This window comes from Setaria viridis, chromosome 2 (genome assembly GCF_005286985.2).
Source record: "Setaria viridis chromosome 2, Setaria_viridis_v4.0, whole genome shotgun sequence".
In the NCBI taxonomy this organism is placed as follows: Eukaryota; Viridiplantae; Streptophyta; class Magnoliopsida; order Poales; family Poaceae; genus Setaria; species Setaria viridis.
The window spans coordinates 35,073,541-35,088,191 of NC_048264.2; the positions used below are offsets into that span (position 1 = coordinate 35,073,541).

The 14,651-nt window shown below is 49.8% G+C and overlaps 2 protein-coding genes across 2 annotated transcripts; one reads left to right on the forward strand and one right to left on the reverse strand.

Moving 5' to 3' along the window:
• Positions 1-853: 853 nt before the first annotated feature.
• Positions 854-2,340, reverse strand: LOC117846031 (uncharacterized). The gene is made up of 2 exons (XM_034727130.2): positions 1,802-2,340; positions 854-1,518 (listed from the first exon to the last, which is right to left on the reverse strand). Exons 1-2 carry the CDS (start codon positions 2,122-2,124, stop codon positions 1,074-1,076), a joined length of 768 nt encoding a protein of 255 aa, XP_034583021.1. The 5' UTR covers positions 2,125-2,340; the 3' UTR covers positions 854-1,073.
• A 7,785-nt stretch (positions 2,341-10,125) lies between these two features.
• On the forward strand, positions 10,126-11,023 carry LOC117842738 (uncharacterized). The gene has a single exon (XM_034723242.2). The coding sequence runs from the start codon at positions 10,341-10,343 to the stop codon at positions 10,722-10,724; it is 384 nt and encodes a 127-aa protein (XP_034579133.1). The 5' UTR covers positions 10,126-10,340; the 3' UTR covers positions 10,725-11,023.
• The last annotated feature ends 3,628 nt before the right edge of the window (positions 11,024-14,651 follow it).

Here is a 14,651-nt window from a genome sequence, read left to right on the forward strand (position 1 = left end):
AGCTGCCTAGCTAATCCGTCGTACGGACGCAGAATATTTTTCAATGCCAATTGTGCAACAGGATAAGATCACATTGCACATGCACAGTCACCCCCCGACCCCTCCCTCCCTCCCTCCCTAACCCACCAAACCTAGTATAATTATCAATCACATCGCTCGCATTGGAGATGCAAGTGTAAGGATTAGGGCATCAACCAAAGAGCAATAAAAGGATAAACAATCCGCATAGGATTCTTCATCGCCATCCCTTGTCTGTTATCTCTCCGGCTCGAGACTACTCGCCAAGGAAACCAGAAAAATACTAGGATGAGCAATCAGCAAGGTCGGCAGGTCGCTACCCCCATGCGACGCCCCGGTGCTGCTATTGCGTATGAAAACAATGTGGCGCAGCCGTCAGGAAAGATGTTGATTCACCACCCTTTTACCTCACCCACCACTTTCCCAGGAAAACGAAACGGTTTCACTTTCACGCCATTTTTCTTCTTCTTCTTCTTGTAGTGCCTTGCAATTTGTTTATGTGGCAACCCGTTGTGTTTGGCGAAAACAGAGGGCGTTGCCTTGCATTTTTGAGAAACCTTTTTCACATTGTTGTCGATCTACGCACCACGCAGAATGATGAGGGAAACAGGGATGGATGGATCCATTTGCTGCTTTTTCAAAACAAAGTTAACTAGCTGCAAAGTGACTTTCGTTCTTGGGATCGGATCAGACTTTGATCCTTACTCATTGGCTAACACATCTGCAAACAAAGCAAGCCATAACACTGGTCATGGCCTGATGGCAGGTTAGTTAGCTGGTGGCGTAGTACAATCATGGGATACCTTATCGAGCAAATCATGGCACAGCAGCAAAATTAATCAAATGGATCAAAGGCAGCTAACCACCACGATCATCATCATTAGTTAATGATACAAGGTTCAGGTTAGGTCAGTTCATACACAACTTCTGAGGTCAAAGAAAGGCAGGATGAACACAACAAACTTGGATCTTATACACTGGAATTATATAGTAAGTGGCTACTACATCTCTACTGGCCAAAAGAGGGGCCAAAGTGGGGAGCAAATTTGCAGCTGCTAATCACTACCATCAATCCTGCTATTTTGCAGATCGGACAGTGAGAAGGACCTAGGGGATCTGAAGCTCCCAAGGCCATTCCTCCTCTGCATGCCAACACCGAGGAGCCTCGGCGGAGGCAATGGCAATGCCGGCGCACCCCGGATGTTCTTGCCGCGGTGCGGCAGCTGGTTGCATTCCTCCTCGTCGTCGTCGGAGTCGTCCTCTTCGCCCTCGTCCCCCTCGGCGACGGCGTGGTCGGGGGCCAGGAGCGGGGGGAGGTAGGTGGCCGTGGCGAGCGAGCTGCAGGAGGCTCGCCGAGACCAGTTGGCCAGGATGCGGCGGCGCTTGTTGAAGGGGTTCTCCGGCTTGGCCAGCTCCTTGGCCTCCGCCACCGTCGACGTGGCCTCGGCGAGGCTGGTGAAGGACTTGGACTTGCCGGCGTAGAAGCTGGAGAGGCCCTTCCTGATCACACCAAATTAAAGTCGAGTTAATTCTGTGAGCTATCTGAGCCAATTGGGTCAAAGCTTCCGTTTCCTCCTATGTTACAAAAGGGGAAATCCATAAATTGCAATTTCTCACACCATTCTCGCGAACTAGACTTCCATTTCACATCGCAAACAAGATTAGCAATGTAGCAAAGGCTCCAAACATTTCTCCTTTCGAAAAAAGTTTTCGTTTTTTGCAGAAGTAAAATAAGCATAAACAAGCCAAGATGATGATAAAGATGAAAGCTTTATCAACTCACTTGATGGGCAAGGAGTCCTCGAGCGCGTCCAAGCAGCCGAGCGCGTCACCCTCCTTGAGCTTGCTCTCGACCTCCTCCTCCTCCCCGTCCTCCCCGCCGGCCTCCGACGAGGAGTTCTCCCCGATCGAGGAGCCCGACGGCGACGGCGCCCCGAGCGACGAGGTCTCGGTGAGCACCTCCTCCTCCGCCTCGTCCTCCTCTATGAAGAACCCGTCGCTCCTCCTCTTCCCGGCCGCCAACACGGCCGCCTGCTCGCCGGCGCTCCTCTTCCCGGATCCGGGGAACCCGTAGGCCGGCCGCACCTCGGCCACCGCTGTCGACATGACTCCTGCGCCGCGAGATCCGACGGCCCGGGCGGTGCCAGTGTGTGCTCGGAGCGATCGAGCAAATCTCGGGTGGATTGGATAAATGTGTCCGTCCAAGAACAGGGACAGGAACTCAACAACTTTGGTATGGTATGTGATGGGGGGAGGGAGGGGAAAGATGAAGCGAAACGCAGGATAGGATAAGAGCAAGGACCAGGACGCAACTTGGGTGCGCGGGGTCTTTGTAGGCTGGAGGAGGCCGCAAGGCCCGGGATCCTCTGCAGCGAAGCACAGAATATGCGCGGTGTAGCTGTGCTACTGATCTGTATGCCAAATTGCACGCAAATTGGATTAGTGATCTGGCGGAACAGTATCTCAATCTATCCAATCATATTAAACAGCGGTACAAGTCTAGCATCGTATCTGACCGTATCTCAAGGTAAATGTAGCATATCCAAAAAGAAAAGAATTCAATCATAGCACGTCGAGGTACCGAGCACACGGATCCCGTCCCGAGCTCTGCCAGCCTCTCCCGCCCGACGCAGAGGATCCGAGCGGATGAGGCTGCCGTCCCTCCTGCGTGGCCAGTGGACCGCGCCCACCCGCGGTTTCCGCCCCCCGCTGTTCCTGTGGGCTCTCCGACGAAGCAAGCAGGCCGTCCCTATCCGTTACTGTTAGCGCCGCGCACCAGCTCGCTCCCGCCCCCGCTCTCGCTGGCGCCCGGCCCCCACCCCCCCAGCGCCTCATCCTCCTGCCGCGAGGGCGAGGCGGATGAGGCCGCTGACGGGGTGGTGAGGTGTTTGGACACGTTCCCTCTCCTCCTGACCTTCTCTGCGACTGCGTGCGGTGGTGGTGGGTGGGCCCTGTGGATGGATGCGGCCCGAGAGAGAGAGAGAGAGAGAGAGAGAGAGAGAGAGAGAGAGAGAGAGAGCGACGTGGACGAGGTTGCCGGTCGCCGCCAGCACGCCGCGTCTGCCCCGGAGTCCAAGGGGAGACGGGCTGGGCCGACACGCCAGCCAGGCAGCCACTGGCAAACCTGGCATGGGGGAGCTGCTCGTCGACTCGTCTTGATCACGATAAGGTTAGACAAGAGAGATGATGATCCTTGGGCAAGCTTTGACTACTGTCACATACTGTTTACACTCAATGATCTTGTCTCAACTCCAAAGCATATCCCTGCTGATGTGCTGTATATAAAACAGAGATGGGCCGTGCGCACAGGTTAGGTTCATGTTGCCCGCACCGTGAGGCATTTCTTGGAATATACATGCATGTATAGTCTACATATAGTGCGCTTTGGAGATGCTAGTATTGTAGATAGAATATTTCCCTAGCGTTGATCACCCGACTGAAAATTTGAGCCTAGGACTAGGACAAGGAACCACACGCCACTTGTATGCTTGTGTAGCTGACCTTCGTCCAAGCCTGGGGGGCGTCCGATCCCATTTCTTCTTCGTCTTCTTCTTTTCGTCCAATCTTTAAACCAGGATCGTAAACGAATTCAAATTCCATCCGAAAATTAGGAAAAGCTAGCTCGAGTTTTGAACTCCATAAACATCGTCTGCTAAATCTCAACTGCAGTAGCTGCAGTCCTCCCTGGTGCTGCGCCGACCGCCGACGAATGCAGCACGTCACGAATACCTTCCACAGTGGACTTCCACTCCCATTTCCCTGCGTAAAGGAAAGTTCCATTCCGTTCCTTAACCTGATGATCCAAGTGTGTTCTCGTCGGTGCGTGTGGACGATGGACCACGCGCTACAACCTTTGACTTGGCCACGCTGTGATTGGCCTCGATGATGAGTCGTCTCGGGTTCGTCAGATCAGCCCTTGCATCAGTCGCATCCCTAGCAGTTTCAGCACGTACCAGGCTACAGCTACTTTCGTAGTTTTTCCTCTCACGTGTCGGTAATTAACTTCCTCTTTTTAGAAATTTTAGATCTTTTTAAAAATTTTAGAAATTATTATTCGTTTTGAATTTTCTAGGTACACCTAACTTTTGCTTGAATATCGTTAATTAAGTAACTATACTAATTATCTCGTGTTTTTTTTTGAGGGGGACTATTTATCTCGTGTGGGGCGACGTGAATGAAACAGGGCTTACAAACATTGTTTGGGCCGGGCTTCAGAGACCTCTGCCGTGTAATCTGTGTCTGTAAGGCCTTAGACAGGGTAGATTTTTTGGGCTGTCACCTTGATGGGCCTAGGCCTAGTTCTTCCTGCAAACGCAGCCCAACCCCTGACGCGACGGCCCAACACTTGTTTTGTGGCAGGAACGGACTGCTCCTTTCTTTTTTGCGAGACCGCAAGACATGAGAAAACGAGCGTGACGACTGACCCTGGCCGTGTGGATTGATGAAGGTTTGGCTGCCGGCCTGCCGCTGCAGAGCCCTTTTGTTTGCCAGGTGACACATCGGCACAAGCTTCCAAACTGTAATTCTTCCGGGAGGAGAAGCTCACCCACGCAACAATGGCATGTAATTCTTCCGACCTAGCCTTTCACTGCATCGCGGCTCAAAATGATTGATTTACTGCTCCCACTCCCCAAGCCAAACGGAAGTTAAAACTGCAAACGAAGCAGGCTCTGATCGACCGGTTTCTGTAGAGCTCTGACCGGAGAAAGTGAGCTGAACCCTTCCAGGCTGCCAGAGGCAGCTTTGCAGGTGCCGCTCTGGCTGCGTGTGTCGCCTCGCTGCACCATCACCTCGTCAATTCCCAGTGCATGCGATCCACGCGCGCGGGGGACAATTGAGAGATCCATCCATCCATGCATGATCGATCCATCAGTGACGAGCCTCGACTCCTTTCTCGCAGCCGTCAGGCGCAGCACATGGCAGGAGGCTGGGGTCAAATCCTAATCGCCCGACCGATCCCCTCTTCCCTCTGCGCCGTCACTGTGGAGAGGGCGGCCGGCCGGCCGGCCGGACGGCCGCCTGGGGTCCCCATCCAAGAACACGCGCTGCCACCGCCGCTGGCCGCTGCGCCTCTGCGTGCGCGTATGCATGGCAGTACAGTGCGCGGGAGGTAGCGATTAGCGAAGCTATCTAGGCCACCACACCGGGGGAAAAGGAGGAGCAGGTAGCTGCAAACCTCGCCTTTTCCCCAGGTGGTCCTCTGCGCCGATTGTCTCCGACTCCGATCGTCGTCGCCCCCCATCTATCGATCTCTATCCTGCAAAGCTGCGACGAGCAGTGGAGCACATCGTCTGACGACGGCGACGACCTCTAGCCACGCACCCGGTTGTCTTCTTCTAATCTTCTTCCTTCCGGCGGGGCGATGTAGAGATAGATGGTGTGGACGGCGGCCGGTCCCCGCCGCCGGCCGGGGCGACCCGACCCATGAGGCCACGACCGCCGGCCGCGTACGTCGTCAATAATTGTGCGGCCGTGGGGGTACGCCAACACGTCGAATCGGATGAATTGAAGCTCGCTGCTGCACTATCGATCACTGGCGACGCATGCCGTTTCACCAGGTAGATGACGAATCATGCTAGCTGAGTCCCAGAGCGAAATGAAAGGCGTGCGCCACTGTGCGCGGCGAGGCCATGCATGTGTGTGTGACACAGGCTACTGGACCCTTTTTTAGGTTTCTCTCCTATCGAGAGCAACAGTGAAGGGAAAGAAAGATGCCCCTGCGAATCTACAGTCGGAGCACGTCCCCTGCCATGATGCCCTTCGATCTGCTTTCGTAGTTTCGTGGATCCTGGATAAAAAAAAAAGAGTTCATACGAGAGTTGGATTTAACTATTTAACTTGGGAATTTTATCTGGGCGGCCTTGAAATCAAAATCAGCTAGACATTGCATAAGTACGTCATACACTCATGCATACTCCATACTGAATAATTTGTATGTCGAACAAGTTGCGTGGCTAACCATGTCTTGCTTTGCCCAATGCCAACAAATTTAAAACAGATTATGGATCAGCAGTAGCCGTGTACTTTTTTTAATCCTGAGCTCGATCATCTGCCGTCCCTGAGAGGAGCAGGAACAGGCCACGTACGTGAGAGAGAGAGAGAGAGAGAGAGAGAGAGAGAGAGAGAGAGAGAGAGAGAGAGAGAGAGAGAGAGAGAGAGAGAGAGAGAGAGCATCATATCGGGATTAATTCAAAATAAAGCTAGCTTGCCAAGACATCCAGACTGCGCAGGCAGCTTCATTCACTCCAAAGTCCAAACAAAACTAACCCACCAGTCAGATTCTACCCACGCTATGGGATTACCGCGCAAAGCTGCCATACGCCACTGTTATACATATTACACGTGGCGCGCATCGACGCTCATGATTGCAGGAGGAGCATATTTAACTTGTATATTGGCTCATCAGATGTCGTCGATCGATCAAATAAAGCTTTTGTTTAGTTCACGTATCCACATGGACGCATACTACTAGAATCGAAGTGCATCGGATCCTTGGATATATCCTTGCGTCGAAAGCAGGCAGGGGGGGGCGCCCGATCACATGCATGGCGATCACGTACCCACATGGCCCGCATGATTTGTGCGCGAGATCGATGTCTCTGGTGGACTGGAGGATGGAGATGATGATGCGTGCATGCATCCATGGTCCATGCCATGCATGCTTCCAAGACCCAACACATGCTTCACCTTCCAATCTGACCTCACCCTCGTAGACTAATCGTGCGCGTTTTTTCGTCGTCTGGGATGTAAAGCTCTGTGTAAACTACGCCGAGCGGCGCAAGTTGTTAGATCCGCCTGCGTACGCGTATATCTTTTTAACAATATATTAATTGTTTTTTTTTTGTTTTAGATCCATGCATCTGGCGGCGTAAACTTTGTAGCAGATTCACCCTCTCCCGTTTGAAAATACACACACTTATTTTCATACTTTTCTGCAAGTACGGAGCTTCATGTTTTCAATCTTTTTGCTACCAGTAAACTTGACACTAGCTCATTGCCTATTTGCATTCAGTGGAAAAAGAAAGAAAGTAAATCCACACACGTGGGCATCACATCTCTGCTGTGTGCAATGAATAAAACGGTGACAAAAGAGCGAAAAGGTCAATGAATGCGCGTTCATATCAAAAGATTGAAAATACATGAGCCTTAAATTTTGAAATGGAGAGAGTATTGTGTATATTTGTATGTGACCACGCATGGGGCCATACACAGCTCTATATACAGTCACATTGATTTGTATGCGGGCAGATATCTATCAAGTTCCATTAATTGCACGCATAATTTATATATATATCGCACATACGAAAAATGCATATGCTTAGTATATGCTACTACCATACATCACCCAACACTTGCATGCATCCAACAGCCCTAGAGCGCAGGCTCTTTATCTCGAATATTTTTTCAGGCCCAATTAGTAACCTCGCCAGGTATCCAAGATGCTCAAATGTGCAGCATACTACTAGCTAGTAGGAATAGGCAATGTGACATGCATGCTTTTGTTCAGCTACTACAGTAAAAAAATATCAGGGAGAAGAGTTGAAATTTTTTTGTGCAGGATAGATGACAAGGGATAGATTTTGCGTTGGGCAGTGTGCACTGGCAAATCCTCATGGCTGCATCGTAAAGAATGTGCAAGCCAGTTAATCTTGGATGGGAATAAAGTGGTACAAAAAATCAGGGAATTAGGAGGGGACTAAACCCTTCCAACCCAACATGACCCATGTGGCCTGGCGGCACCAGCTTTTCTTGGTGCCAGCCACCTTTGTGATCCGGTGGGGCGGGAGGCGAGATCTGGTCGTCTCCTCTCTCTCTTCCGGCTTCCACTGATCCGGACCCCCTTCGGTTCTTCCATTGCAAGCCAGTGGCAGCCTCGGTAATTCTACTATAATTGAAGGCTACTTTTATCTCCACCGCCACACACACACACACAAACTTGGAAAAGCCCAACAAGAAAGGGGGCAAATTGCACAAGCAAGGTAATCCTCGTTGAGGCACCATGACTAGAGATGAAAATGAAGCATCATGGTGGTTCACTGGTTCTTGCACGCAATGTTGATTTGTCATGATTTTATGAGTTGCCTTTTTCTGCTGGTTGTGATATTATTTCAGTTGTAAATGAAATTCAATTTCTTCTATACATAGTTTTACGGCTATTTATTAAAGGTTAATAGTACAAACCGAAGGACCGCGCATTTTTCTTAAAATTGAATTGGCTCGAAGTGCGTCGCGCGCCTTTTTGTCGGTGGCATGGATCATAACTGGCATGCATGGTCTGTCCTTGCATGGATCTCATAATGCATGGATCTCATAATGCATTTGACATTGTTCACCCCTCTCTAGTTCATAACTGGCTTGGTTTGCCCTCGGTGTCCTTCCTACTTCGATCTCACAATGTATTTGTCATTGTCCACCCTCTAGCTCTTCAAGATCCAAATGATATATCGTCGTTCGTTCTTACGAGGGGCGTGGTACACGATGGTAAGCCCTCATTTGAGAAACACATTTAACTTGCACAAACAATGTACAGGACAGCCATTGTCCCCATGTTTCCTCTAAAGATCTAGAGAAAGTAGAAAAATATCCTAAAGGAAAAAAATGAATAATAATACCCAAAAAATAACTATATGGCCAATTTGCCCCATTGGCATGCCTGATGACTGGAAAGTTTCCTCACGAGGAAGTCCCTGCAGAAACCTGGCCATGCAGCCGGCGCTCTGGTCCACAGGGACCGTGTGCACGGCCGCACCATCTCACCATGGAATGGCCAGGACGGACAGCGCTGTGACTGTGGCCTGCTGTGTGTGAGGCCACCCCAGCCAGACCAGGGAAAGTGGTGGTGGGTGCCGCCGCGCGACTGACGACTGCAGCGAGCGGCTGAAAGGGCTTCAGGTCTTCAGAACTAGAAGAGCAGCAAAAGGCCACCCCCGGTTGTTTGTTTCCTCCTTGTTGTCTAGCCCGGCGCTTCCAAACTGCTGGCCATGCCGCTCTGCGGCTGTAACGAAACTGCTCTACGCTGCTGTGCTCACACAGCTGCTGGCTGCTGCCGTGCAGCGCTAGCTCTTGCAAGTGCCCATCTGAAAGGCGCTGATTACATGCATGCTAACTTGGGGAGGCAACTTAGCTCCTCTCGTCCCCCTGCATCATCATGGAGTGTTGCCCTTCTCATCACCTTGTTCTGCCTCTGGTTGTAGTTGCAGATGAATTATTAGGCTATTTTCCTGGTTTGGACCCTGTTTGTGGAGAGCGAAACATTCACTTTCATTCATGCTGAGAGTCCAATTAATTCAGTTACTAGGTGTATGTTGTTTGCCCCCTCTTTTTTTAATCTTCCAACCCAAGCTTTTACCTATCCCATCCTTTTTTTTTTCAAAATGTAGGTTGTTTTAGTTTTGTCATGAGTCAAACTTTGATAAAATTTATTAAAAAATACACATATAACATCAAATCAGTTTAGTTAAATCCACCGTGGGTATATATCTTTATAGTGTATTTATTTGCAATTATACGTATGCTAATATATTCTACTATGTACTCGGACACTCAGTCAAAGCTAGAGATGTACGTATAACTTTGGACAAAAACCAGAATGAACCATATTTTTGAAATGGAGGGACCAGTACAGATTATGAACTTTTTTCTTCAGTGTCACGGGCCCACATATCAGATGTACGTGTTGTGCCGGAATTGTTTTCTATATTCACTTCAAAGATGCATAGTGCACCAGCATAATCTCCACTATAAAATTAGAACTCCTGCAAACCATCCCTTGCGCCAGAATTAAGTTACAATGTGGTTGGATGGACGTGCATAACAAAGGACTCGGAGTATCTCAAGAAGCTCCTACCAAGTGGTAAAATTTCTAGAGGCAGATGAGCTGGTTGGGACCATGATTACCCAAACTTCAGTGCACGGAAAGATAGGTGTATATCCTATCAACAAGTTGGGGATGCACATGTAAAATAAAATACACAACGACTCGCTCGCCTCAATCTGGCTTTTCTGAAAGGTTTATTACCCATGTAAACAGCATTACTGCCTGTCAGGAATTAATAATTCCTGCTAAAAGCCCAGCAGTTACCATTACGCCCCCTCATAATCCTCTTCCCTTCTCGTTGCGACCCCTCTCTCTCCTCCATTGAAGGGCACCGCTATTTAACAGCCTTCGCGCTACCGCCCCCAACCTTATTCTCTCTCTCTCTCTACCCACTTCTTGTTCTTGCAATTGCACCCCCGGCCCCTCCTCCAGGGACGAGGAGAATTCGATCCCAATTTACCGCGAAAGGTCGTCGGTAATTGGAGAGAGAGGGGAGGGGGCAGCAATGGCGTCTCCCGCCGACGAGGCTCTCCCGGCGCTGCCGCCCATCAAGACGGCGCCTTTGCCGCCACCGCCGTGTGCCTCAGCCTCGGGCTCGGGCTCGGCCTCGGCATCTCCGTCGGTCCCGGCCCCGGCGCCGGCGAAGGACGGCGCGGAGGCGGCGGCTGAGGAGGAGGATCATGAGCCGTCGACACCGACGTCGGAGGAGAGCAGGCTGCGGCCGCCCGCGGTGTGCCCGCCGGCCCCGCGTAAGCCGCCGGCGACGCGGCTGCCGGTGAAGCGGAAGCCGCCGCTGCCGTCGCCCGCGCGGGTGTTCGTCGCCGTCCCGCGCGACCTCTCCACCGTCTTCCGGGCGCTGCCGCCCAAGAAGCGGATCCGGGTGTCGTGATGCTGCGATCTGGCCGCAATTCACCACCGGCTCCCAGGCTTGGTCGATTTCTTGGAAAATTCTTCCGAGTTCTGGCTTTTCTTCTTCTTCTTTTCCTTTTTTCCCCCTTGGGTTACTGGTACCCACGGCCATGGTATAAATTATAATTCGCGGTATAAATAACGTGCTATTTTTCTGCGTGTTTCTTTTTCCTTCTTTTTTGTTGTGTTTGCGTGAGCGAGAATTTGTAGCTCTAGAAATGAAGATATTGCTGTTACTGAATGGAAGCAGTTGAAAGAAAAGCAAACTTGTAAGAAAAATTCACACTGATCTTGTTAATTATGATACCTAGCAGAATTATTTACCATAACCTCAGTTTTGCTTGGTGCTGAATCTGCAAAAAATTTGGAAATTCAGCCATTAATTGTCGATCATAATTTAGTGGATATAGAAAAACCAGCGCACATGAAGCCATGAACACAGTGACAAACTGCTAATTTGGGTAGATCCACCATTTCTTACAACAAGGCAGCACAGATTTGTTAATTGTGTGATAATCCTGTGAGAAGTTTGAATTTTTTCGAACTTACTTTACTGAATGCTCTCGGCAGTGGACGGATTAGATACCCTGCCCATCAAATCAATTCGGCAAAAGAAAATGGCTCTGATGGTGAGTGTACTTTTGGTTGTGTTTGTCCGAATGCAAGAGAGAGAACAGACAGAGCGAATCTTCCATTGATCAGGACACGACATGATTTTTCTGTTTTTCTCACTCAATTTCCATCGATCTTTGCAGGGTTAAAGCCTCTCTGAACGCCTAATTTCCCAATCTGTCCTTCTACTCTCTGCCTATAAATTGCAATGAAACTGTTCGTTTGAGCTCTGTTCATCTCATCCGAAGCCTTTTGTTTTAACTACCTCTGTACAATGAACTGTCGTATCACATCTTCACAGCTGAGAAGAATCCAAGCTCCCAAGTCCCAAGTTTCAAGAACATGCAGCTGATGGGTCATGACAAGGAAAAAGGCCAGGCAACAAGTTTTCCTCTCAGGGTTCTTTGTCTTGTGCTACGTTGGTCAGTCGGTCCATCCACATCTAGCTCACAAGCAGTGCCACAGTTCAGCCATATACACATCGACTGCCATACCCCACCAGTTCAGGTATCAACACTCCAAGTGCCCTATCCTGATGAAAACTGTAAAGTCCCATATGAATTTTAGCTGGTAAAACTCGAGCCAGAGATATCCTTCTAACCACATTGGTTAGTTACACGCTATTTCTCAGGATCAAAGTCTTGCAGTTACTACAGAAAAGTTCAGTTCAGGTAGCGTGGCCTTGTGACCTTGTCTGTAGAAGGTTATGATGAGAAAAAAGTCTGTGATGATGCCCTGAAGAAGGGGGGAGAGGAAGCTGAGCAACTGGAAAAGCTCCCTCACGGCTCACATGGGTTGTTACTTGCAGTTACGGTCAGTGTTGTTGCCTCAGGAACAGGTCGCCCGAGCACTTTATCCCAGGATGACGCGAGGGATCAGGGCTTGGAAAGCCCTTCTGTTACTCCTGCATGGCTGCGGCTGCCGTTTTTTCACCTGCTGTAACAGAATCTGTGGTCAGCAGCACAAGGAATGTCTCCAAACCTACCCACTTACTATTTTTCACGAGTGTAAAAAATTGTCCAGGCTAGCTGATACTAACCCCGAGAAAGATACCATTTTTTTCCAGATTTGATGTTTAATTGGACACTAGTTAGGCACTAGACTCTGTCACTACAATGTGGGCCCGGTCAATGGCAAACGGCAGAAATGGTATGAATGGCCAAGATGATGGCAACACGTTGGGTACTGGAAAACTCGGTGCACGCACACATGCATTCTCCAGTGAAGAAAAGTAAAACAGAGGTAAATGCGAGGCTGTGAGGTCAAGCGGCCAAGCACGTACGCATGCAAGTAAATACAGTAACCTAGGATTCTTTCGGCAGCGGTAAATGTTTTTGTGCATGGCTGGCTTCTCAACGGACAACGGGGAGTGCATGGAAACGTTACAGGAGTAAAGTAAAGTAACTTCACCTCCCAACCGTTGGCTTTCCACATTTTTCTCTTCGGGTAACAGTTTTTTTAGAAGATGGCCTTGCCTTCAGAATACAAGTTGTAGGATCAGTTCGCAGCACGTGTGAAGGCCACCACAGTCTAGAAATTAAATCCTAGGAAATTCCTTCCCCGCTGTGAATCGAACCTGCGACCTGCAGGGAGGCCGGTGCTACTAGGGCTCTCTGCTAACCAACTTGGTTGCAGGCCTGTTCGCCTCTTCAGGTAACAGTAGGATGCCTGCCCAAAGAGGTATACTGGCAGCGAGGTAAGTATGTGGAGGAGGACTCGTCTTTCTTTTTTCCACGCCCATTTATTTACCCAGCTAATGCCTGCCCCGTTTTTCATGCCAATTGTATTCCCTCCGATTTTTTAAATTCCATCTCGTGCCATGTCAGTGCAGCTGCAGGTTCCATGAAGACGAAAAAGAATTCATAGACCCTTTTCACGGCACTAGTGGCAAGATGATCTTAGTTTATCACTGCGCACCGCCTCTGAAACTAACTTTCCAGTATAATCGTTTTAAAAATGAGATTTTGAACACGCACGATATGCAAAATATATATAAAAGAAATAATGTGATAGTACATACGTATCAATTCTGTTGAAATCATTCTAGTTTCGGTCCCGGCAGAAATGTGCGCGCTGCCAGTCCTGCTGCCACCGGCCGGCAACGTGTCCACTAGCCCAATGATACTCGCTCCATGATTAGAAAAACTCCCTCCAAAACCAAATTTCAAAAAATCAAAATTCCTCCAAAACCGTGCTACCTGAGACTATACTCCCGTAACAGTGGGCGGCAATCATCAATGGAATGGAAACAAGATCACCTCCTTCTGTCGGAATCGATCTGGGATCGCTCTCGCTGCCATTTTCGGGGTCGGCATGCATTTGCTTCTCACCTATTGCTCTGTTTCCATCCCCTTGAAAGGAGAAAAGGAGCACCAGTTGATTTCAGATCGTTGGGGACGATGGCTTTTCCCCTCACGGTTTGCTTTGAGCAGGAATTGCATCGCAGCACTAAAGCATGAATGAATGCAGCTGCACGGCAGTAGAGACTCTCCCACCCAACAAAGATTTGGGCGAGTCAGAACAGGCACACGGCTTGCTAATTTTCCAGATCCGAAATGGCCTGCTGCTTTAACCCTGCCACACCAACCAGTAGTCCGCTGGGCGATGGTATGGCACGGCCAGGACTAACCCTGTTGCTGCTTTTAATACAGGCTTGCTTTGCCATTGATTTTCCGTAACCACTCCTCCTGTCCAGCTAGGACGAACTGGGAGTCCTCTGGGCGATGGTATGGTATGGCCTGCATTGCTTAATGCAAGACGCAGACAGCGGCAAAGGGCAAGGTCCACCAGCGGCGGCGATCGCTTTCTGGGCCCCGCTCGTCAGGCTTCCATTCCTTCCTTCTGAAAACTTGGGATGCCTGCCGCCGCTCAATGCGATCTGCCACGACACGACGACAGATCGGAAACGTCTCGTACGGAGCTGACGCTGCTGTGTCAGAGTAACTTCACCAGCAAAAAAAAAGAAAACTAATCATAAAATGCCAAACGGTTGATTGCGAATGCTGAATAGTAAAGGGGTATTTCTTTTTGCGAATGCTGAATAGTAAAGGGGTATTATTGCCGGCCAGCGGGAAACGCGAAGCACGGAGATGGGTCATCATGCGTGCACGTCATCGATCGCGAACCGGATTCTCTCGATCGATTTTTCTCTCCAAGAACTGGGTAACGAGAATGCACGCACAAGCAAGTGCGAGCCTTGCCATGCAAGCAACGTTGATGCTGCGCGCTGGTAGCTGCTCCCCTTTAGCCTTTTGTCCACGGCAAGGAAGCCGTAGTACGTACTAGTAGGATAGGA

What these genes read in the sequence shown, in the direction of transcription:
- LOC117846031 (XM_034727130.2), bottom strand. Translation starts at nt 2,124, where the DNA reads ATGTCGACAGCGGTGGCCGAGGTGCGGCCGGCCTACGGGTTCCCCGGA. An exon ending in GAGGACTCCTTGCCCATCAA is followed by an intron (nt 1,519 to 1,801) that starts GTGAGTTGATAA and finishes TGGTGTGATCAG; the next exon opens with GAAGGGCCTCTCCAGCTTCT.
- LOC117842738 (XM_034723242.2), top strand. Translation starts at nt 10,341, where the DNA reads ATGGCGTCTCCCGCCGACGAGGCTCTCCCGGCGCTGCCGCCCATCAAG.